Source organism: Mustela erminea, chromosome 5, assembly GCF_009829155.1.
Source record: "Mustela erminea isolate mMusErm1 chromosome 5, mMusErm1.Pri, whole genome shotgun sequence".
In the NCBI taxonomy this organism is placed as follows: Eukaryota; Metazoa; Chordata; class Mammalia; order Carnivora; family Mustelidae; genus Mustela; species Mustela erminea.
In genome coordinates, this window is record NC_045618.1 from 118,347,759 (window position 1) to 118,372,621 (window position 24,863).

At 47.6% G+C, this 24,863-nt stretch overlaps 1 protein-coding gene and 1 long non-coding RNA gene across 7 annotated transcripts in view; one reads left to right on the forward strand and one right to left on the reverse strand.

The window, feature by feature from the left end:
• The window catches only part of TTC7B (tetratricopeptide repeat domain 7B), a 247,880-nt gene that overhangs the window by 19,904 nt on the left and 203,113 nt on the right, over positions 1-24,863 (forward strand). For 3 of the 4 annotated variants that reach the window (XM_032344681.1, XM_032344682.1, XM_032344683.1), the window contains exons 2-3: positions 2,729-2,883; positions 8,993-9,161. In XM_032344681.1, the coding sequence (XP_032200572.1) occupies positions 2,729-2,883; positions 8,993-9,161 (324 nt within the window). Of the gene's footprint in view, positions 1-2,728; positions 2,884-8,992; positions 9,162-24,863 lie in introns of those variants that run through there. The other variant, XM_032344684.1, reaches the window with a different exon arrangement.
• LOC116591629 lies at positions 9,158-24,136 on the reverse strand. 3 transcript variants are annotated; one of them, XR_004286080.1, is made up of 4 exons: positions 23,686-24,136; positions 21,798-21,864; positions 16,659-16,965; positions 9,158-15,531 (listed from the first exon to the last, which is right to left on the reverse strand). It is a non-coding gene; the product is annotated as an uncharacterized LOC116591629 (long non-coding RNA). The 3 variants fall into 3 exon arrangements; XR_004286081.1 differs by lacking the exon at positions 21,798-21,864 and adding an exon at positions 21,902-22,028; XR_004286079.1 differs by lacking the exon at positions 21,798-21,864 and adding an exon at positions 21,902-22,028 and having other exon boundaries at positions 16,659-18,412.

The window sequence follows — 24,863 nt, forward strand, 5'->3', positions numbered from 1 at the left end:
CAGCAGAGAGCCTGATCTGCTGTGATCTCTGCTTGTTGGCCTGGGGATTCTGCTTGGAACAGCCATTTCCAGCTGCAAGGTCAGAGGAGTCTGCCGCAAGGAGATCATTGGAGTGGGGGGTAGTGATGGAGGATAATGGGAGATAGCAATCTTCAGCTCAGATGTTCAGAGGGGCTTTCTTAGAATTGTCCCCCAAAACACTGAGGCTAAATTCTAGGGCCATGGACACAGTGAGACAAACTGAGATTTATACCTACGACTCTGAATCTCATGTTATTTTATTTTTTGGAAATTTAATATACAGAAAAGAAAACAAATGTATACTAATAGTCTCACCACTCAGAAATAACCACCATTAATGTCCCAAGGTATGTACTTCTAGTTTTTAAAGAAGAGTCACGGTTTTTGCTAAAGGTAATTTAAAATGATTTTGCTCAAGAAAAATAATTCAAACTGCAAAGAGAGTGAAAAAATTATCCCAGCTCCTATCATTCAGAAGTTTTTATTACTTATTCCTAAATGATACTCATTCTAGACATCTTTTTAGGGAAACAGAATAAAGATAAACAGGCATACTTTTATAAATGGTGATCACATTCCCATCGAATATCACAGCCATTAGCCACGGGTAGCTGCTGACCACTTGAAATGTGGCTGGTTCGAATTGAAATGTGTCATAAGTGCAAAGTACGCTAAGTCAGCTCTGAGCCCAACATGGGGCTCGAACTCATGACCCCGAGATCAAGAGTCACATGCTCTGAGCCAGATAGGCGCCCCTAGATTTGGAAAACTTAATATAAAAAGGAATATAAAACATGTTGATAATTTAAAAATATAGATTGCCTGTTCAACTAGCAATATTTTGCATATATTGAGTTAAATAAAAGATATTATCAAAATTAATTTCACTTGTTTCTTTTTCCTTTTTTAACATAGCTGCTGCAACTTTTAAAATAACATGTGGTTTCCATCCATATCTGTTGGGCAGCAGCTGTTTTAAAAATAAAGTATCAGTAAGTACTAATGGGAAGAAGGAAACAAAAAGTGAATCTAAGGGAATTGTTGAGCTCTAGGTAAATGTGTCACTGCGTGGCATGGTTTCCTGCAAGAGTGCAGTGAAGTTGATCGGAGTCATGTTTTTCTCTTTAAGCATGTATCACCATGTTTTAAAGCACTTCCCAATTTTGATGCACTGTCACTTCTGCATTGGGTTGGTTTATAGCAAGCAGTCCTGTTCTGTTCCGAAACTAACTCTTGTAGGCATTTAGTGTTCTATATGTAAATGTTCTGATTCCCACGGTCAGGCCTTTGCCGACACATCCTTCATCCCTGGATTTCTTTCTTAGCTGCGTTTCATTCTAAGGAAGGGCTCCTGCTTCTGGGAGGAGGCTGCCTGCGGCTCTCGCACCTGACTGGTGTTGGGGCCCGCTCCAGGCCCATTGGCTTAAGCTGTGTGTCCCTGTGTCCTCGCTTCATTGTCTTCTGCTGTTGGATGCTGCTGTGGGTCCAGCCAGAGCCTCCCCTCATGTTAAAGGCAATTTGCTTTTCCTTCTTGGACAACCGAGGGAATTCTTGAGTTCGGTAGCTTAACTCAGCCCTGGTTTGCTGTGGCTTGGCCGATCCTAGGACCCTGGGTCTCATCTCTAAGAGACTATTTTGGGCTTCCCTGTACACAGACAGAGACACTGCTGAGAACTTTAGATTTGGCAGATTTGGGTCACTGGCCAGAGGACTGGGAAGGTTCTCCTTATAGCTCGCAGCCTTCAGTGCACCTACCACTCAGAATCTCAGTGGGTGCTCCATGACTCTTTCTGGAGTTAATTTTAGATTACCTAAATAATAGGCAAATCTGTTCTCCTTTTGGGACTGCAGTGTTAAAGATAAAACTAAAGGCCGTTTTGATCCCTAACTCCAGTTGGGGTCCCCTCCAAATTTGCAGCCCAGTGGTAGTAGCTACACTACGTAGCTGCCTTTTACACTGTGCTTATATTTTAATACAATTAAGTCCTGTCCCAAGTAGGTCAAGCTCAGGCAGGTGTATGAATTGTTCTGGGTTTATTCAGAATGTCTAGATGTGTGGATTCCCAAGAGCAACTTCTGGAGTGAGCTCTTCATTCTAATTAACAAGCCGACACAGACAGTAACGAAATTGCAACTCTAAGTAGAGTACTCTTAGGGGTAAAACCTTCATGGAGAGGTTCCTAGTTGACAGTGTCTGTATAGCTTTGAGTTGTAGGCAGAAACAGACCGGGTGCATGCATGTCATTTTGACACAAACTTGTTTTAAGAATCTGACTGTACAAGACATTGCTCCAGCTCACATCCATTTGTGGGAACACAAAAGAGCTAGGAGATTGCACTGCGTCAGTGTTTGAGAAAATACATAGTATTGTTTTCCTGCTGAAAAATAACGTCAGACAGCTGTTTTCCTACTGAACTTGCACTCTTGCTATATTAATATGTCTCTAGTCTTTCTAGATCCAGTAAATGTGTGACAAAGGAATGAGCTATCCCCTGTCTGCGTACAAATTCTGGAACATTCTTACTTATAAACGAAATTCACTGTAAGCTGGTGCCCACTTGGACTCCCTCTAAGGCTATGAAGTTCCAGAAGGGCCTTGCTGAGGACACATAGCAAGGGCATGGTAGTCCCAAAGTCCTTGGGGGGGCTTCCCAACACGCAGACTGTTCCCGGCTCCCATTTAGCTTCTTACCTGGTTCTTTGTAGATGACATGGCAGAGCTCCTCCTTGGGGAGTCGAAGCTGGAGCAGTCCCTGAAGGAGCACCCCCTGCGGCAGGGGGCCAGTCCCCGAGGCCCCAGGCCCCAGCTGACCGAGGTCCGCAAGCACCTGACCGCCGCCCTGGACCGTGGGAACCTAAAGGTACTGTGGGTGTCTGAGCTGAGGGGGGCAGTGGGGTGCTGCGAGCCTCCCTGGGGCAGTGAGCTGTTGGGAAGGACGGCCCGTGATGGACCGGGCAGTGTTGGGAGCGCACGAGCGTGCTGCCACGGCGAGGCTCCTCAGAAGCAGGCCTGCTCATCCTGCGTGTGTCCACCACCTTCTGGGGGCTTCCAGCTCACTAGGGGCTCTCTTCTGAGTCTTCAGAGACTCATTATTCTGAAAAATCTTCTCCAGGCGCTTGGAAGGGAGCTATTCTATAGGGCCCAGAGCTCAACCTGACACCCGGCCCACTCTAGGAAGGAGAGAAGTTAGTCAGGAGGGCCATTTACCTCTCGATTCCTGCCTCAAATATGCAGCTTCTGAGCATCCCCAGGCCTCTGTGGCCCGGAATGCTTTGGGCTCTTCCTGGCCTGGTGCTTCGGTGTGGGAGGCAGCCAGGCTGGGCCTGTCCCCGCTGCCTGAGCCATGGCCCTAACCCCAAGGCCCAGGAGACCTTAAGTGCTACCCTCCTGCTCCTCCCCGGCCCTGTCTTCCTGTCTCTAGATTCAGCTTTCCCTCTCACCACATATTCCTTTCTTGCTTCCTTTGAATCTCCTTTCCTCTCCATTTCTCTCCCCTGTCCCTGCCGCCTCCCTCACCCAGTACCTTACTTCCTGGGCTCCGGACTCTTCCCCTCCCTGAAGGCCGAGGCCTGTTCTTCCTGCCCTTCTAAGGTCATGCTCCTCACTCCTGCGCCTGCCTGCTCCCAGCCCCAGGCCCATCAGTGTCCTCAGCTGCCCTCCTGCTGTTGTGCAACCCTCACCGTTATCTGTCTCCAGAACTTTCTTATCCTTCCAGACTGAAACTCGGTGCATGAGCCTCCCTGCCCCCCGGTAACCCCCGTTTACTTTCTGTCTCTGATTCTGACTGCTCCAGGTCCCTCAGATAAGCAGAATTGTAGAGCATTTGTCTCTTTATGACTGGTTTAGTTCATTAACCTAACATCCTCAAGGTTCATCCCTGTTGTAAATTGTGTCAGCATTCCCTTCCTTTTTAAGGCTGAGTAGTACTCCACTATAGGTTTATACTGGATTTTGTTTATCCCTCCGTGGGCCCTGAGGTTGCTTCTGCCTTTTAGGACTTTGATAACGCTGCTATAATGCAAACTTTATTGATTTATTTATTTTAGAGGGTGGGGAGAGAGAGAGAAGAGGGGGAGAGGGAGAATCTTAAGCAGCCTCCATGCCCAGTGCAGAGCCTGATGTGGGGCTTGAACTCCCAACTCTGAGATCATGACCTGAGCTGAAATCTAGAGTTGGCCACCCAACCCACTGAGTCACCAACATGCCCCGAATAATGCTGCTATGCATGTGGGTTCACAATATCTCTTCCAGATCTGCTTTCAGTTCTTTTGGGCATATACCCAAAAGTGGAATTGCTGAATCATGTGGTAATTCTGTGTTTAATTTTTTAAGAAGCCTCCATACTGTTTTCCATAGCAGCTGCGCCATTTTACATTCTCACCAACACGAGTTCTACTTTCACCACATGCTTGCCAGCATTTTTTATTTTCTGTTCTTTGGTATTGTTTGGGTTTTGGATAGTAGCCATCCTATTAGTTTTGGGTGAGAGCTCACTGTGGTTTTACTTTGCATTTCCCTGATGATCAGGGATGTTGAACATCTTTTTGTGTGCTTATTGGCCATTTGTATGTCTTCGGAGAAAAATCTATTCAGGTGCTTTGCCGTTTGTTATTTGGGTTGGGCTTTTTTTTTTTGCTATTGTTCTGTTTTATCTCTTTGCTTTTAATCTTAATGATTTCTCTTTCCTTTTTCTTTGCTTCCCATCTCAGAACCTACTTCTTTGGGCTTTGTTCTCATGTTTGTGTACATTCCCTGCCCCCCTCCACCACGAAAAGCCATGTTTCCTTAGCTTACTTTTTGTATCTGTTTTGGAAGCTTGTGCCTATTCTCAAATTGCTGTGTGACCCCAAGGAGATGTCCTTCCTCCTTGTCATCTGGTCACTTCCTTGGCCATGGAGTATTTGGGGGCCTGGGCAACATTTGTATAAGTGAGTGTTAGTATTTGTCACTTATGTGGTTACAGGCTTCTGGAAATGCAGGCAGAAAGCCTCCTTTCTGAAAGGCCTTTGTGTATGTCTGTCTCCACTGGACACATTTCTAGGCCCCTCAGGCTGGCTTGAGAGCATCAGTTAATTTTTTTATTTTATTTTTTTTTAAGAATTTATTTATTTATTTTAGAGATATTGTGAGTTGGGGGTGGAGGGAGGAGTAGAAGGAGAGGGAAAGGGACAAGCAGACTCCGTGCTGAGCACAGAGCCTGATGCAGGGCTCGATCTCACAATCCCAAGATCATGACCTGAGCTGAAATCAAGAGTCAGACGCTTGGGGTACCTGGGTGGCTCAATGGCTTAAACCTCTGCCTTTGGCTCAGGTCATGGTCTCAGGGTCCTGGGATCGAGCCCCGCATCGGGCTCTCTGCTCAGCAGGGTGCCTGCTTCCTCCTCTCTCTCTCTCTGCCTGCCTCTCTGCCTACTTGTGATTTCTGTCAAATAAATAAATAAAATCTTAAAAAAAAAAAAAAAGAGTCGGACGGTTAATTGACTGAGCCACCCAGGCGCCCCACACATCCCTTCAACATAGGAAGGCCAGTTTACTAAGGGCTTGATAAATTTAAGTAAATTGGGCCTTTAGAACACATGGTCTCCCTTTCCCTATTTCTTTCAAAGGGCCATGCCATACTTCTCTTTGGAGTCAGTTTGTGATGCTGGTTGGTCCTCATCAGTGAAAAAGGGTGGAGGGACAGTGGACACGTGGGCTTTGCTTCCTAGACTCAAGCATCCATTCAAGAGGCCAGAGGGTGTGGTTGTGTGCTGGGGGAGAAAGGTTGAGGACCATGCTCCAGGCCTGACATCTGGCTAGTTTCTTTCTGCCTTCCAGATCCCTGACTTCACTGTGAAAATTAACCTTCTGGTTTACTAGGTGCTGGTGGTTTTTGCTCTCCACCCAATGTAGTAGTAAGAACATGGAATTTCAAGTTAGAATTCCTGAGTTTTGTGTTCCAGTTCTAGATTTGTAAGCTGTGTGATTTAGCGAAGTTACTTACCCTCTCTGAGCTTCACATTTCTCATCTATAAGCATAGGTAGCTCAGGATTGTGTTAAGGCTCAGATGTGGATGGTAGCTCTTTCACTACTTCGCAACACCAGAGACTTGTTTTCTGCAATTTTATTGGTTCTACCTAGAGATTTTTCTCCTGTGGTGGCCATTTTTTAGCTTCCTCTACCCTATAGAGAATGTTCCAAAGTCGCCCAGCTTTCACATGGGTGTGTCGCCCCAATAGCTGGCTAATGTGAAACTTGTTCTCTGTTTGACCTAAACCAGTGCGTCTCCTGGTGGGGCGCTTGCCCAAGCCCAGTGCAGACAAGGTGCCCACAAAATACACATGGACTGAGGCAGGAAGGACCAGAACAAGATAGCAGTGTGGTGGGGCAGAAGGAGCCCAGCCTGGGAGTCAGGAGACCTGCTTCTGAGTCAAGTCAAGAAAACCGTGTCTCTCATGGGCACAGCAGCACAAGCACTGTGCTGGGGCCAGTCTATGCCCTCTGCAGCAAGTGGCCTTTATGTGAGGTCACCAACAACACTTGCTTGGCAAATCTCTCTCAGTGTCCACACTGTGCCTTTGCATTTGGAATTTTGTTCAGACTCTTTTCCATCCAGCCTTGTAGTTTACTCTTCTTAAAATAAAAACTTAAAAATTGTTTTTAAATTGCGTTAAACATCTTTTTTCTTTGGGTAACCAAAAATATCTAATGCAAGCTTTGTCATCATAACCATCTTTAAGTGTACAGTTCAGTGGCATTAAGTACATCCACATTGTTGGGCAGCTGTGGCCACTGTCCATCATCAGATTGTGCCCAGTCAACACTAACTGCTGCTCCCCTCCCCCTTCCTTTTGCTTTTAAGCCAGTGGTCCCAGTGCTGGAAGGCTCAATTAAGGTAGGAAGGAAGATGCAGCCTTGTCTGCCAGGAAGCCTTTTGTCTGGGTAGAGAACCCCTGTGGTGGGTCTTTTTTCATAACTCCTTTTCTCTTAAGTCTGGTTTGATTTCTCTGTTTGCAAATATAATTCTAATTTCTTGCATTTTAATTTCTCTCTCTCTCTCGGGCCACTCAAAACCCTCTTTTTCTGTTCCTTTCAGGGCGCCTGGCTGGCTTAGTCAGACCATGCCCTCTTAATCTCGAAGTCTTGAGTTCAAGCCCCACGTTGGGCATGGAACCTACTTAAAAAATAATAATAATAAAATTTAATTTAACTTAAAATACCCCTTTTGCTCCCTTCATTCCCTTTGTCCATTTTACCCTCTTGTCAATGCTGCCTATTGCCCCTGCCCCCTTTCAAGAACTACCTTATGACTTCACTTATATGTGGAATCTAAAAAAAACAAAACAAATGAATAAACAGACAAACAAAAAGCAGAAACAGACCCATAAATACAGAGAACAAAGTGATGATTGCCAGAGGGGAGGGAGTTGAGGCCTGGTCACAACAGGTGAAGGGGAGCAGGAGATAGAGTTATGGAATGAGTGTGTCCTGGGAATAAAAGGGGCAGCACAGGGAATATAGTCAGTGGTATCGTAACAGCCTTGCAAGATGTAAGGTGACAGATATAAGGTAGCTGCACTTGTGGCGAGCATAGCATAGCTTATGGAGTTGTCCAGTCACTATGTCGTACACCTGAAAAATATGTAACATTGTGTGTCAACTACACTCAAAAAGAAAGAAAGAAAGAAATGCCCGGAAGCTGGAGATCCTGGCGGACAGCCGCTTTGCCATGCTCTGGCTGGCTAGCTGGCATTGCCCACCCCATCATGGTTACAGGGTACAGAGCAGTGCAGTTTCCTGGCATGCTCCTATAAGCAGGAAAATCTAGCCTTGCATAGCTTGGGTTCCAAGGAACTGCGAGAGGCTGAGAAATCTGTTTCCTTATATAGCAGGCTGGGCTGTCTCCTATTTTCCTGCTGATAAGTGCTGGCCAGGGCGAAGGGCAGAGGATGAGGCGGGGGGGTGTGGACTAGGGAAGCCAACCTCTATTGCCTGGAGAGGAATGAGGACCCATCAGAGGGCTGCTAGAGCTTGCAGCCTCCCGGGGCAGAGGGGACCAGGGCTCAGTCCCCTGAAGGAGCAAGAATGGCTCAGTGGGAAAAGTTAGACCCTGGAAAGAAAGCAAGTCCTGGGTTTTGCACCAATTTAGAAAACCTCTCTCTTTGGGTTATTTGTGTTATAGTCTTGTGGCACAGCCCTAGTGCAGCAGGCAGGATGCACCAGGTTGTCCTTTTTTGAGACAGGTATTTGTGTGTCTTGTTCATAAAATGTCCCTTCTGTTCTTGGCCCATCACAGCCAAGGACACAGGCCTGCGGGGAGCCTCGGTGTTCTCTTTTGTTTTGGTTTATGGCAGCTTTCTTGAAGTAGAGCTCATATGCCATGTAATTCACCCATTTAGAATGTGTGGTTCAGTGGTTTTTAGTATAGTCACAGACTCGTGCAGTCCTTACCCAATTTTAGAGGATTTTCATCACCCCCAAAATAAACCTTGGTTTATTTAAAATTTATTTATTTAAAATTTATTTATTTAAAATAAAGCCATTAGCAGTCACCTGCCATTCCCCCCACCCTCCAGCCCTAGGCACACACACTAATCTACTTTCTGCCTCCATAGCTTTGACTGCTCGGGCCATTTCATGTCCATGAAAGCAGATAACATGTTGCCCTTATGATTGGCTTTTTCACCTGCCAAGGTGTTTCCAAGGGTCATCCCTGTTGTAAGCATGGGGCAATGTTTCCTTCCACACTGTGGCTGAGTTATACTCCTCTGTGAGGCCAGACCACATTTTCCTTATCCATTCCCCCGTCAGTGGGCATTTGGGTTGTTGCCCGTCCTGGGGCCATGGTGAACAGTTCTGCTGTGAACCTTCATGTGCGTGATTTCGTGTGGAGAGCCCCAAGGCTCTCTGGCAGCAGGTGGCGGGTCCCTGAGGGAGCATTACTCATAGCATTGTAGGAAAATGTTTTTCTCTCTGCTTTTCCTTCTAGTCAGAGTTCCTACAAGAATCCAGTCTGATCATGGCCAAGTTGAATTATGTGGAAGGAGATTATAAGGAGGCTCTCAACATCTATGCCCGGGTGGGCCTCGATGACCTGCCGCTGACAGCCGTCCCTCCCTACAGGCTGCGCATGATTGCGGAAGCCTACGCTACCAAAGGTGAGCCCACGCCTTCCCTCCTGGGTGGCTGTCCCCCGGGGCCATGCTGCATGGAGCCCACAGGCCGACCCTGTGCCCTGGCTCAGCACCTCCCAGCAAGGCTTTGGGGTTGGGCCCACAGCACATCGCATGGTGTGGGCCCTGCCACACATCGTTCCCTCAGACCTTCAGTTCCTCAGCAGAATTCCAGTAAAGTGTTCCGATAATTAATATGCAATGAAAGCAGGATTTTTCTTTTCTATAATTAAGATACTGCCCAGAACAGGCCAGGATTCTTGTCGAATGGCCCCTTCGCGATGTGGCTGACCAGTGTTATTCATTAATGCTGCCTCTGGGCTAAGTGAAGAAAGGTGGATTGGTCCCTGCGAATGGCAGTCACCGTAACAGCCAGTGATCTGGTGTTCAGTTGTGCGCCTGGGGGCTCTGGGCCTAGAAGGAAGCGTAAACGTCAGCCTGGTTGCCCAGGAGGAGCGTGCAATCCCACGTGAGAGGATAGTCCCACGGAGAGGAAGACGACAGACGCAGGACACACACACATTGTTTGACCTTTCCAAGCTGTGACTTCCTCATCTGTGAAATTGCTATAATCACATTTACTTCATAGATTTATTCTAAAGGTTGAGTCAAATAACGTATGTAAAGCACTGACCACGCTACCTGGTGCATACTAAATGTTTATCAAATGATATTTTAAAATATCAGCCCCAAACAAGACAGCAGGTGGTAAAAGTCGGGCATGGCTAATAGCTTTTTAGAGATGAGAGAGGTCACACAGGCTGGCAGGGCCAGGAAGGCTTCCTGGAGGAGGAGGAGGTTTTGAATATGAATTTAAAGGCCACCTGAAGAAAGGGAGCATCTGAAGCAGCTCTGCTCCCTCCTGCCACCTACTGTCCAAACCATGCATTGTGACTGACTGTGGCTGGCACGGAGGCCAGGGCCCTGGGCACTCGTGTGCCGTGGGCTGTCTGACTGGGTTGTCCTGCGCAATGGTGAACAAAGACCCAGCCCGAGGCACACTTCAGAGCTTTGTGTCAGGGGTGACATATTCAACCAGTTCCCTGGGGAACCTCGAGTTCTGCCAGGTTCGTCTAATTAATCTTCTGAACCTCCCTGCGGCCCGGGGAAAGACGCTGTCACTCTTGGCGGAACGCACTGGCGCTTTGGCGGGCACAGTCCCCTGAGGCTGCTGGAGGGGTCCTGGGGGCTCTGCAGGCTGTGCCGGGCTGTGTGCCACCTTCCTGCTGCCTGCTTCCTCACCTCACATGACTTGGGCTTGTGGGAGTTTGTGTGTGATTTGGGGCCAGAAACAATATCCTGCAAGGAGAGTAAAGCTTCATCGGGCAGTCGCTGGGCACCCGGGGCCCGGTGGGCTGTTGCTGGGAGTGTTTTGCTAGTTGCGGAGGGAGGGGTGGCTCTGGGGCCCACTTCGCAGCAAGAGCTTGGGCCCTCACATCAGCTCTAAGATGGACTGGCCCCAGCAGCCCTTTGTAGGCAGCATAGCCCTCTCAGTCTCATGGCTGCAAGTGGCCAAGGAGGCCGGGTTGCTGGTTGCTGGTTGCTGGGGCTGGGCCCCCGTCATACGTGGCTAGCAGTGGGCCCCCAGCCATGGTGCTGAGGCACTTGGGACACGCTGGCTGTCTTCCGGGAGCCCTGGTCCTGGCTGGCTTCCGTGGGCTCACACAGTGTCACACACATACGGGAGAGGGAAGGGTTGCTTGTGTCAGAGGAAGTGGCTCTCAGCCTAGGGGGGTCCCAGCCCCAAGAGCTGATGCCGGCCAGGAGAGAGGTGGTGCAGAGTGGTGGTTCTGAGCACTGGAGCTTAGCCTTCTGCCTGCTCCATTGCCCACCGCCACCACGTACTGGCCCTGGGCCTCAGTTTCTTTGTCTGTCCAGCTCTCCTTGGGTTGTCCTGCGGATTCCACAAGCTCCTACGTTTTGAAGGCCCGGCACATAGTGAACATGATCTAAATATGAGCATAAAAGCTGAGTGTTTGATGGGGCACCATAAGAAGTGACTTACAATAGCCAAAATACTATTTGTGCAGATGCCCAAAGACGGGCCAGCTCTCTGAGGAGTTCAAGAGGCTCTTGGTCCTAATTCTGTGTAGTAGCACTCTTTGGTTCCTCTTTCTTCTTCAAGTTCCTTGAGAACTTTCCACTGGAGACTGGACAAACATTCAGTGAATGCCAGTGTACTCCGTCGTGAGCCACAAGCCTGCCAGTGCCTGAGGGAGGGTTGGTGTCATCAGCTCAGCATTCCCAGCGCTTTTGAAATAGCTGCTGACATTGCCAAATTGAGACCATCCTGTTAAAAATGTGGCTTCCTGGCTTCTTCAGGAAGAAGGGAAGGGCAAGCCCGGGCTGGAGCCGAGTGCAGCTGCCCCCAGGGTGTGCATCCAGCGCGTACCTCTTCCCCCGCCACCACAGTCTCCCGAGGTCTGACCAGACCAAGGTTTTCAGCCAGAGCCTGGGAGTATTACTCCCACATCCGTGCTTTCAGCCGTGGCTACGAGCTCTTCCCCTGGCCAGCTAATGGTAGCCTTGGCTTATTGGGAATCCACAGCCAACGTCATTCCTTATCAATTAGAGCTTCACTGTCTCTGAAATCTTCCAAACCTGTAATTTACAGACAAAGGAGATGAAACTGGTTGAGGTTATTGGAATGCCCACTAGGTGCCCTCTATTTGGATATCTTAGCCAGTCTTCACCACCACCCTAGGAAGTGGCCTCTATTATTCTTTCCAGTTTTACAGATGAGAAGACCAAGGCACAGGCAGTTTAGATAAGCTGTCCAGGGTCCTGAAGCCAGGAAGTGGTTGAGGCAGGACTCAAGGCAGAGCCCACGCTCTCCTAGTGGAGGCAGAAGGGGCCTCCGTCTAAAGCCCATGTTCTTAACCATTCTGCTCTGTTGGCATGTGGATCAGAGCATGCTTGGTCCAGGTGAGGTTTCTTCATGTAGAAAACATTCAGCTCGCTAGGGGATACTCTTGATTTGCACTAGACCCCTCTTGGCAGCCTCACCTTTGTTTTTCTTCCACCACCATTCCTGCTCCTTGCCCAGATTTCTTCCTGTAAATTCTGTACCTTCAACTCATATGTCCTGTCTTCTCTGACAGCCTCTGGGACTCACCTGTTCAGAGTTGGTCAGATTCACTGCTCAGTAGATCAGTAGGTGACGTGAGAATCGTACTAGCATCAGTTGTCCCGGTATCAGCCGCCCCTGCCAGTCTGTGAGTTCCTCTAAAGGAGGAGCTGTTTGTTTTGCTTGTTTGCCATCCTCACAGCTCAGTGCAGGACTTGGCATGTAATCAGTGCTCAGTTATGGAGTGGAATTTGTACAAGTTCCCTTGGTGGCATTTTTACGGAGATGCCCATCATGTCATTCAGGTGATCCAGACACCTTTACTCCTAGCCTGGCATGGTGAGATGTGTTTTCTTTGTAGGTGACATACTGGGCATATCTCGATGATTCAGAGTCCTTCCCTGCCGATTACGGGCAATACCTCTGTGAGCATGCTGACGTCACACTGTAATAGAGCCGATACGGACTTCTTTCTGAAAGGTTGTACATTTCAGTTCATTACCATGATCAGGGACTTCCGAAGTGGATCTCAGCTCCCCCCACGATCCCCTCAACTCCTTCCTTCCATCTTGTAAATCTAAGCAGACAAACAGAGAGTGGGAATCGAAATGGAGAAACTCTTTAGCTTCTGATAGTCCTGGTTTAATCAAGTGAGTAGACATCTTTGCTCTGGGATACAGATTGAAGTAGCAAATGAAATCTCCAGGACACCAAGTGGGCACAGATGTTCTTTTCACAAGTGGGAAGGCTGGGGAATAGTGGACACATGGCTGCCATCTATTTTGGGACTTAGACCTGCTGGACATGGGGTGACTTTCCACAGATAGGCCAGTGGGAGCTAGAAGTGGCTTGCCTTCCCAGATATGGCCTTTATGAACAGCCTTCGTATATATGTTCTTGTCTCACAGAGACCAAAAACTCACTGGCTCCAATATAAGGGAGTCCTGGCACCAACTGGCTGGTCACAGCTGGTGGGGCAGCTGTGTTCTCGAAGGTTCTCATTTCTCCCCATCCACTAGGGTGCCATCCTCGTCTGTGTGATTGAAGCTGGCGTGCTGGCTTGCTGCATCTCATGGAAAGGGGGGATAGAGGGAGACGTCTGGGGTGAGCAGAAGAAGTGCATGTTGGTTCTGCTGACAGCCCACTGGAGAGAGGTTACTCTAGCACCATACATAGCCACCAGAAGCCTGGGAAAAAGAAGACTGGGGTCTCACGTAAGTCTCTGATTAGACATGTCCAGTAGAGCTCGGTCTCTCAGCCAGCTGACATCCGTAGAAGGGGGCAGGGAGGAGGAAGTAGCCTTCATTCAGGTGAATGAAGGGGACGTGGAGGACCTGAGGCTCTGGTGTCCAAGAGGAGGGAAATTATGAACCTGGAAACAGTGGCCTGGTATTAAGCTTCCTTTCTAGATCAGACGGTAGGATACAGAGAAGGGCTGATGGCAGAGGGTCAGCGGGGCCTTCCCAATCATCCCTTATACAAACACTTTCTTTTTTCACTGGGGACACTGAGCCTGAAAGGTGAAGGGACTTGCCCGATGATGCCCACCAAGCTGCAGGCAAGGCCAGGAGGGGGTAGGAAACCTTCCTGTTAAACTGCGTGACCTCTGTGCCAGGTAGAGAAGGTGGCACGGTGTTGGGGAGCTCCATGGAGCCTCCCATTTTCTCTCTTCCTCCTTTGCTCCCAGGTTTGAAATTGTGCCTTTGATGTCTTGGTTAAGAGCCTGGTGTTTTGGAGCCAGACTGCCCAGGTTTGATCTCTAGCTTTGTCACTTATTAGCTATAAGATCTTGGGCAAGTGACTTTTACCTCCCTGGGACTCCGGTTTTTCATCTGTAAAACAGAGGTAATAGGAGTCTCTACATTATAGCGTGATTATAGGGAATGAGGGGCTGAAGTTCTTAGCACTGTGCCTGGCAAAGCAACAAAGTTTAGCTCCTTTTGTTCCTGGGCATGACCCCCAAATGGATAGACTTCTTTGGGAGCCCCAGGTAACATCCAATTCCAGGGGAGAGTTGCTTTATATATCTGCCTTGTCTGGCAGAGGGTGTGGTCCCAGGAGCGAACCCCGGAATGGTACGTTGAGAGGGAATTCTTTAGAGGCAGAGCAAGCAGAGACCGAGGTCCGGAGTGCCAGTTGGGGAGGAAGCGATATGGATGGTTGGAGGATGGTCAGCACCCAGTGGCCCGGGGCAGATGGAGAGGTTTGCTCGAGGAGGGGGCCCAAGATCACTCCCTCTGTGCTTTGCCAGTCCTGCCAGAGGCAGACCCAGAAGGTCAGAGGTCTTTGGAATTGGGCCCATGTTCACGGTTTTTTCACAAAAGGCTATTCACAGTGGAATGGACGGTTGATTTGAGTAGTCGTCCTTTAAAAGGTGAGAGCCATTCAAAATCCTCAGACAGCTGTCTTCATAAGAAGCATGCTAAACCCAGTGCTCCTAAGAGAGGAGACTCTTAGGAGTCTCGGTTGGACTGCCCTCCCTGGCCAGAGGCTGCGGGCCGATCCTAACGACGCCCCCTTCTCTGGAGTCTGCAGAGCTCATGGACCTCTTGCTCTTCCCAGAAGCACAGGTGCAATGAAGGATAGCGTTCGGGTTACATAATGACCTCCCCTTGGAAAATGTTCCAGCTTCTTTTGCCTGCCTCATGTAAAGCTGGCCCGGGGCTCTGTATGGACGGCCCGCTGTGAGAAGCTGAGCATCCCATCTCATGACATGGTGTCAGGAAGGAACGAAGACACCCCGCTTCTGCAGTGGGCAGGGTGAAGGGGCAAAGGAACTCGCAAGGGAGGCTTTTCAGAAGTGCTGCCTTTTCCCCAAAGCTGATGAGCACTAGTGTTTAAACAGAGATCCCAGCTCCAAAAGGCTTGGATCCCAGCCTTGCTCTCCCCAGCTTGAAACTGAGTGTCTTCACCCACTCACGGACTTCAGCTTACCGTAAGTAGTTAGACCGGGACACTTAACATGTTTACCGACAGGTGTTTTCGGAAGATGCTCCTGGGGCTCCTCGCTGTCTCCGGGGGGCCTCCTACCAGAGCAAGCTTCAGATACATCAGCACAAGGGACGCAGTCCCTTGATGAGGGGCTTCTATCATGCATCGCCCGTGTGTTTGTTCCCCGTACCTTGCCGGTCCTCGGCATCTGAGTGCCATGGGAAAAGGCTTGGAACAAGTTGAGTTGGAAATTCTTCAGATCGTGGGTGGTTATGACTTACGATCTGTCATCTTCCCTAAAGACTTCCATGCACGTAGACCACAGAAGAAGCATCTCTCTCTAATCAGGGGTTCCCTCTGTGAAGTAGAAAAGAAAAGAGAATGAAGGCGTGTCTGCTCTATTCCCTTCAGAGGCTGATTCTAACAGTCCTGAATGTCAAGGTGAGGCCAGACCCCCAAGACGTGAGGGATACGTTTCCTACGAGGATGCTTGACTTTCCTGCTTCAAAGCTTATTTTTTTCCATCCTGGGATATTGGTTCCCAGGAGCAGCCCCAGTTTGCCCCAGGAAAGTAGAAGTGTATTTACTAGGGAGTGCTCGGGATGTCACTGATGTGGGCTCTGTCTGTGGAGAGGTTGGTGTGCTGGTCCCAAGGGGACCCTGGGTGTGGAGGGCTGGCAGCAGGCTGGTCAGGCTCTGCCAGTGCCAAAGGCCTCTGGGGGTCACACTCACACATAGGGCCCCCCGCCCTCTCCAGACCGGGGGAGCAGAGGAGCTGTCTTCTGAACCAGTTGGCTTCAGGCACCGACATGGTGACCAGGGCTTAGCTCTCCAGCTGGCCCACACACAGAGGCAGAAGCTGCTGGGGAGTGTTGGGGAGGGGGTGGCGAGACATGGCTGAGAAGGGGTGAGGCCGCTTTTGTGCCTGGTAGGAGAGAGTGTCACTAGAGAGATGCGACAGTCGCTGGGGACCCCGGAGTAGGGAGGGTATGGCCCAGGGGCATGTGTCCATGTCATCTGGCCTGCCCAGGCCCAGCCAGCTGTTCGGCAGAGGTGGTACGCGAGTGATGTGGTCACAGAAAGGGAGGAGGCCGTGCGGACCCAGTTCCATCCTGCAGGGCTTCATGGTGGCGGGTCCAGAGCCCCTGTGCTGGAGCTGTGTGGGGGCAGGGATGGGGTCAGTATATGGGGAGTTGAGGTCCCGAGCCCAGCTGAAGACCATTTTGAAGTTCTGCCCAGTTCCGTGGGTTAGGGCCCTTTGCGTTACTGGTGAAAGAAAACCCCATCTAGTCTGACTTCAGTGGCAGCTGGATTCAGGGCTCAAAGATGGGTTCTTTCTCCCCATTCCTCGGCCTGCTATAATCCATGTCAGTTCCCCTTTCAGTCTCCACGCAGCTGGCTGGAGCAGCCCCAGACCCTTGATTCTCTTAACCTGGGCCACCTCCTCACTGTGTCTCAGTGGCCTTGGTGGATCACATTCTCACCTGTGATCTAGCTCCAGTGGCCAGCCTCATGCCCCAGGATTGGCTTCTGTGTGGCCTGAAGGCTGTGATGCAGGGGCGTGGTCCCACCAGGAGAATCAGAGAGAGGGTCCATGACAGATGTCCACAGCTCAGCTCTTCTGAATAGGAGCCCTCTCGTCAAAGCCGCCCAGGACCCTGTGTGCCCTTCTCTCCTTGGAGGCGGTCCTTCCAGGGGAGAAGGAGGAGGGATGGTTGGGGAGGAGCCTGGTGACCGTCCGTGGACTGGACTGTGATTCCTTGAGACCAGACCTCATCAGGTGGGTCCGTGCTGAAGGGATAGGGCCTTTTAGAGAAGAGTAGTCTCCAGGGCTGGAGGGCCCGTGCGGGAGGAAAGGCTTCCCTGTTCTGGCTTGGGCATGGCGCCAGAGCTGGGCAGTGAGAACTGTACCAAGTCTAGCCTTAGGCCTGGACTGAAGTCTTTCTGATAGTGATGGCCATCTCTGAGCTCGGCCACCCTGAGGTCGGGGTTCCAGGGGGTTAGCATAGATCCCGCCCTGCCCAGAGCCACGTGTGGTGCTTGTGGATTGACCTGTGTGACGACGGCGCCTCATTCTGGCAACTGCCCCATGCGTAGCGATTAGCGTTCCCTGGGAGGAGCTGAGAGGCTGAACTTCGAGGTGAGGAGGGACTCACATCAAGGGCTGTGGCCTCGGAATCTCTGCTCTGTCTGCTTTGTTGACCTGCCTTTCAGCTGAGCACAAACGCTCATTTGGAGTGGGGGTGCTGTTGACAAGGGTCTAGTGTCAGATAAGCTGTGAGCCCTTGTTTCCACTCTGTGATCTTAAGCCATTTGATCTAAGTCTCTAAGTCTCGCTTTTCTTATCTGCCAAATGGGGATAATGCTCAGATGACTAAGAAAGCTGAATAAGACAAAATGGGAAAATGCTTTGAAATCTTTAAATCTGAGCTGAACAGCAGGGTATTTGTGTAGTCCATCCTCATGCACACCTGCATTTGGGAGCAGCCGATGGCTGTGATGGTCTCACTGTCCCTACAGCCTCCCCCACCAATCCTGTCTAGAACGCTCCTTTCCTTGGGCAGACAGCAGGGCTTCTAGCTTTCACTGGGGTTGATCGAGTGCCCCTTCCCCTGTAATTTTATCTTATTGTTCTTGGTAGAGACAACATATGTGTGCATTATATAAAAATCAGAAATACAGACCAGTCAAAAAGAACATAAAAATATCCGTCACCTGGTCTACGCAGAGCCAAATTCTGTTAACATTTTAGTGCATTTACTTTTAGATCTCTATAATTATCATGAGTGATTTTTTTTTTTTATAAAAATGAGATTATACCACATACACTGCTTTATGACCTGCTTTTTCCACTTCGCTACAGATCATAAACACTTTTAGCAGCTGTACAGCATTTCATTATATGGATAAGCTATAATATATTTAACTAAAAAGCCTCTATTTTTGGACATGGAGGTTGTTTTCAGCTTTTTACAGTTATAAGTAAAACTGTGACGAACTCCCTCTCAGCCTGGTCTCTATGCTTGTCCTTAATGATTTCCCTAGGAGAGATTTCCAGAAGTGGAGTTTCTGGGTCAAAAAAGAAGTATTTCCAGACTGCTCTGCAGCACGGCTGTACCTTTGTGCTTTCCTGCCCACAGGGTGTGGGACCAGCTGCCTCTCCTTCTGGCTGACACTGAATAGAATCCCTTTGATCTGAAAGTGAACTTTGATTCCTTGGCTGTGTGCTCAGTGTAGACTATTTGGAAAATAAGGAAAAATATAAAGCAGAAAATAAAATCAGTCACCATATGACCACTTGAGCTAGTGAACCACTGTTGAAGTTATATATAAATATATAAAACAGAGAAGGATATATACTTATATAATATATAAAATATTTAAAGATATAAAGATGTATACTTATACAATATTTTATACACTATTAGGCTCATGCCATATATTATTTTACAGTCTGTTTTTCACCATATTTGTATATGTGTGCGTACAATTATTTTTCCATATCATTAAATATTTTTGAAAAAAGTTTTTAGTAACTGCACCATGATGTGCCTTATGGATATTTTCAACAGTTGCTTATGGAATGTCTGATTCAGTTTTTCATATTACAAATATGGTCTATAGCTCTTAAAAAAACAGATTTATTGAGATGTAATTCAGATACCATTAAAAACAACCTTTTGACATATACAGTTAAGTGGTTTTCAGTATATTAAGAGTTGTGCAGTGATCACCATAGTCAATTTTAGAATGTTTTCATCACCCCCAGAAGAAACTTGTACTTATCAGTGGTCACTTTCAATTATCTAATTCACGTCCCTTCAGCCCTAGTCAACCACTGGTCTACTTTGTGTCTCTGTAGATTTGCCTATTCTAGGCATTTTATATAAACAGAATCACATAATATGTGATGTTTTGTGTCTGGTTTCTTTCACTCAGTATGTTTTCAGGGTTCAAATGTGTTGTAGCACGAATGCATGCTTCGTTCCTTTTTTGACAGATACTATTCCATTGTACAGATGGCCCACATTTTGCACATTTTTATTAATCCATATGCATCAGTTGATGGACGTGGGATTGTTTCCACATCTGGGCTGTCATCAGTAACGCTGCTGTGAACATCTGTGTATAATGTTTGGGGTGCGTGTATATTTTCATTTCTCTTGGACATACACTTGGAATTGCAATGGCTGGGTCACGTGACTACTCTAGGTTTAATGTTTTGAGGAGCCACAGCTGTTTTTCCTAAGTGGTTGCCCTGCTCTAAAGCTTCCAGTTGCTTCACAGCTTGTCAGCACTTTCTTATCTGTCCTGTTGATTCTAGCCATCCTAGTGGGTGTGAAATGGGTATCTCATTGTGGGTTTGATTTGTGTCTCCCTGTGACTAATAATGTTGAGCAAAAGTTCATGTGCTTATGGGCCATTTGTGTATCTTCTCTGGAGAAATGTGTAATCAGCTCTTGTGCCCAGTTTTAAGTTGGGTTATTTGTCTTTTTATTATTGACTTGTAGTATTTCTTTATATATGCTAGATACGGGTATAGGAGACATGGTTTAGAGATGTGTGATTTGTGGATATTTAGTTTTAAAATATTTGCTGCAATTCTGTGGGCTGTATTTTCATTTTCTTGATGGTAGCCTTGGAAACACAAATGTTTTAAATTTTGATTAAGTTCAGTTTTTCTTCCCCCTCCTTCCCTTCCCCCCTCCCCCACTTCCTCCTCCTCCTCCTTCTTTGGTTGCTTTTGTGCTGTTGGTATTGTTGCTGCCTAATTGAGTTCACAAAGATTTACTCCTATGCTTTCTTCTAAGAGTTTTAAAGTTTTAACTCTTACGTTTAGCTCTATAATCTACTTCGAATTAATTTTTCTGTATGGTGTGAGGTAAGGTTCCAACTTGACTCTTTTGCATGTGGATATCCAGTAATCACAGCAGCTTTTATTGAAAAGAATGTTTTCCTCCTCATTGAATTGTCTTGGTGTCTTTGTGGAAATCAACTGAACATGAATGTAAGGGTTTATTTCTGGATTCTTAATTCTAGCCCATTTGTCTATATGTCTATCCTTATGCCAGTAACAATACTGTCTTTATACAGTTTAATACAAAGTAGCTTTGTATTAAATTTTGAGGTAGGGGAGTGTGAGTCTTCCAACTTTTTTTCTGTTTCAAAATTATTTTGGCTCTTCTGGGTCCCTTACATTTCCACGTAAATTTTAGGATCAAGTGGTCAATTATTGGGGGGAAAAAAATTTTACTGGGAAATTGATAAGGGTTCAATTGATAAGTGTTGAATCAATAGATCATTTTGGGGGAGTATTGCCATCCTGTCAATATTAAGGCTTCCAACCCATGAACATAGAATGTGTTCTTTAATTTCTTTCAAAAATGTTTTATAATTCTCAGTGTGCAAGTCTTGCATTCCTTTTGTTAAATTTATTCCGAAGTATTTTATTCTTTTGGTGCTCTCATAAATGGAATGATTTTCTTAATATCATTTTCAGATTGTTCTTTGCTGGTGTATAGAAAAATACAAGTGATTTTTATATTTTGATTTCTTACTCTATAATGTCTGACTTCACTTATTAGCTCTAATAATTTTTGTGTGTGTGGATTCCTTGGGGTTTTCTCTATACAAGATCATGTCACCTGTAAATTGAATAGTTTTACTTCTTCCTTTCCAATCTGATGCGTTTTTGTTGTTGTTTTTGCCTAGTTGCAATGGCTACAGGCTCCATTACAATGTTTAATAGAAATGACCAGAGCAGATGTCTTCTAACATAGGGGAAGGTTCCTTTCTTCTAAGATAGAAACTCATCATTGAGTATGATGATAGCGGTGTGTTTTTCGTAGATGCCCTTTATCAGATTGAAGAAGTTTCCCTTTATGTCTGGTTTGTTGAGTGTTGTTTATCGTGAAAGAATGTTAGATTTTGTCAAATGCTTTTTCTAATGAGATAATCTTATAATTTTTGTGTCTTATCCTTCTAATATGGTATATTATGTTGATTGGTTTTCATATGTTAAATCAGCCTTGCATTCCTGGAGTAAATCCCACTTGGTCATGGTATACACTCTTTTTTAAAAATATGTTGCAGGATTTGGTGCACTAACATTTTGTTGAGGATTTTTTTTTTTTTAATTTTTCTTTTTTTTTTAAAGATTTTATTTATTTATTTGACAGAGAGAGATCACAAGTAGGCAGAGAGGCAGGCAGAGAGAGAGGAAGGGAAGCAGGCTCCCTGCTGAGCAGAGAGCCCGATGCGGGACTCGATCCCAGGACCCTGAGATCATGACCTGAGCCGAAGGCAGCGACTTAACCCACTGAGCCACCCAGGCACCCTTGTTGAGGATTTTTACTTCAATTTTAGAACGGATATTGGTATAGTTTTTGGTGATGCATTTGTCTGATTTTGGTATCAAGGTAACACTGGGGTTCCAGAGTAAATTTTGAGGTATTTCTCTTCTTCTACTCTTTGGAAGCATTGTGTTAATTCTTTAAACATTTAGTAGAATTCACCAGTAAGCCCTCTGAACCTGCGCTTTTCTTTCTAGGAGGTTTTTTGATTACTCAATTGAATCTTTTGTTACTCTATTGTTTTAATAGATTTGAGAAGCCTTTACTTACTCTCCACTTTCTCGGACGTGGCATCTTTTCACTGGAGCCCTAAGCCTCTGGATCATGGCAAACAACCCTGGCCAGAATGGAATGAAGCTTGGCTATTTACTTACTGGTTTCTGAGTGGATGACTTTGAGGACTAGTCTCTGTTTTCTCGCCCAGTAATACTTAGAGCAGCAGTTCATCCCATGCCCTACAGTGAACTCAGTACATGTTGCTGTCAAGGGAAGCAGCACTTCCTGTGTTTGCAAGTGATTGACAAAGTCAGCCCGGTGGAGGAGTCCTGGATTTCCCTGCCAGGAAACTGCCAGCCCCAGCCAGCTTTTAAGCAGAAGGAATGACTTAAACTTATAAGTCAGAATGATCTTTCTGGCACAGAATGGAGAACCAATTAGAAGGAATGAGAGATTAGAGGAAAGGAGACAGACAAGAGAGGTGAACTGGCTTTGGGCCCTTCCCCTCTTGTTCTGTGTTGCAGGGGGCCTGACTTCTGCAAGCTGTTTCCAGGATGCCCTAGTCAACTGGTTTCTGCCTGGGTTTGGCCAACAGGAAGCATTGGCGGGAAATTAAGGAGCAAGAGGAGAGAGCAGCCAGGGTATTTATCTCTCTCTCTCTGCCTCCAGCAGCAGCACCTATGATAGACTCATCCCTGCCCATCCCTGCTGCCCCCTGGGGTTTTGGCTCCCAGGAGGGAGCTTCTGCTGGGTTCTCCCAGGCTGTGGCCCCAGCTTCTGGGCCCTTGGAACTCCATCTCATCCCTTTGCCCTTTCTAGCCCTAGGAAAGTTAGTGGCCTCCTGCTGCTTTAGAATTCTGGGATGAGATACTATCCTGTTTGGCTTCTCATTGGTTTCATTGCCTTAAATCTCCTTTATTTGAAAGATCTGGAGTGATACTTTTGTCCTGGCTGGAGCCTGACAGATATTGCAAAAACCTGGATTGGAGCAGGCCAAGGAGATGGTGTGTGTGTGCTGGAGGAGTTGCAGTGGGAGGGAGGTTGAGGGAGGAATCCAGATGACTGAGATTTTTAGCTTCACTCTCTGGGCAGGGAATGGTGTTAAACCAGGTTAAGGATTACAGGAGGAGGAGCCAGCTTCCTTTGGAGGGTGGGGGAAGATACGGGATTGGAGGGCGACGTGGTGATACCTCTGTGACCGCAAGGGGGTGCTGTGCCGGGAATCAGTCTAATTCCAGGGACTTGGCTCAGCACGCTGGTCTGGTCGCTAGGCGATTTGTTTGTTGGTCAGGATTTAGGAACTGATTTGAGTGTAGATTGGTCACAACCCAGCAGCGTCTGGTGCTCGCTCAGAAGAACACAGAGACTGAGGAAGGCAAGAAGTGAACCCGGAGGGCTGGGGGCCCCAGAATGTACCAGGGGAGCTCCCCTAGAGGCAGAGCAACCAGCAGGGCCTGGGTTTGGGGGGGGGGGGCGGGGAGGTACTGAAGGGGAGGAGGGACGCACACGACAAAGAGCTTTTCCCTGGGCTCTACGGGGCCTAAAACACAGGAGCAGTATTTACCTTTGTGGCAGACTGATACTCTTAAGTAGGTTGAAGTGAAAATGCAGGGAAAGCTGTAAGTCGACAGTGGCCGGAGTGTCAGGACAAGTCAGTCTGAGGTTTAATGTACTGTGGAAAATTCCACACTCAGGAGATCAAGAGTGGAGCCCTCTGCCTCCCCCCCAAAGTCATCTTTTCCCTTTTTATTGAAGCCCGGGTTCTTGATGAGTGCTCCTGCTAATCAAAGCAGGTCTAGGCATGGCTGAGCATTTTTTCAGATTCTGAAGGCTATGTCCTGGTCTTGCCAGGGGGGCCCCATAGCCTGCTTTGTCCCACCCATGCTCTGCCCCAGGTTGCTTGTTGATGCCTGCCCTCACCTCTCCCAGGCCCCCTCCCTACCTCTTCTTGTCTTTGTCCTCCAGCAGGGGTCTCCTCCTTTTCCCTGCCAGGAGGCCACCCTGGGTCTGTGACGAGTCAGTGACAACCTCTGCAGCTCTGTTGTCCATTTCAATCTCCCCTTCCTCTTCCACCTTTATTTATAGTTCCACCTTTATTTATAGTTAGTATCATGCAGTTTGGCATTTGGTTTTTAATTACATCATATCTGTCATTTGCCTCTCTCAAACTAGATTATATGTTTAATTAATTCAGTAAACTAGCAGATACGCGAGTGCCTACTTAAGGTTGGGCTCTGGGGCTATGCCATGTCTAAACTGTTTGTTTTGTGTCTCCACAGTTGCACCAGGGACAATGCTTGCCACACAGGCCTACTTGTGATGGGGTGGGTCTTTAAACATTTTTCCCTAGCAACCCCCAGGGTGCACTGTTGAAGATAAACTCGACCCGAGTAACACACTCTTGCTTAAGCAAAAGTGCAGTGTTTTCAGTGTACTGAAATCCTCTCCATTTTAGACAAAAACAGATTTTGGTTTGGCGCTGATATGAAACAAAATAGTCTTGTCTCTAACTCCTACCACGTTCACCTTCAGGTTGGATCATCCCAGTCTGTGGACTTAATGCAGGTTGTGGGGCTCTAGAGAGTCCATCTCCCGTGGCTCCTTTACTTTGGAAGCGGTGACTCTTTGGGTGTCCCTAATGCCGTTTTTCTCCCCTGCATTGTGTGCTAGCTGCTGTATTTTTCACTCTTGGGATCTGGGTCCTTACTACTGGGATCTTCCTGGGGCTTAGATGCATACAAAGCTGGCCACACTTTAAAAGATCATCTAGTTCATACTCCTGTTCAATATCTTAAAAACCACGACTTCTGACTCTTCAGACAGTGCTCCCTCCACCACCACCCATCACTTGGCTTCCATCATTTCCAAACCATGTCTGGTGTTCATTTTCTTCCCCCAAATGTTCCTGATGCTTCGGGAATGAAAAAAGCATCCATATTTGGAAAGCTCAGAGCTCTCTGGGGGCGGGAGCAGAGCACAGACTGTTCTGTGGAGAAGGAGGGTGTCAGAGCTGGCTCTTCCCGCTCTCTCCCTCACGCTGGGACTGGTGCAGAAGAGTGGGAAGCTGTGGTGGGCTGGGGCTAGCCATCCCGGGGCTGGGCCTTGCTGGGCTGGGCCTGC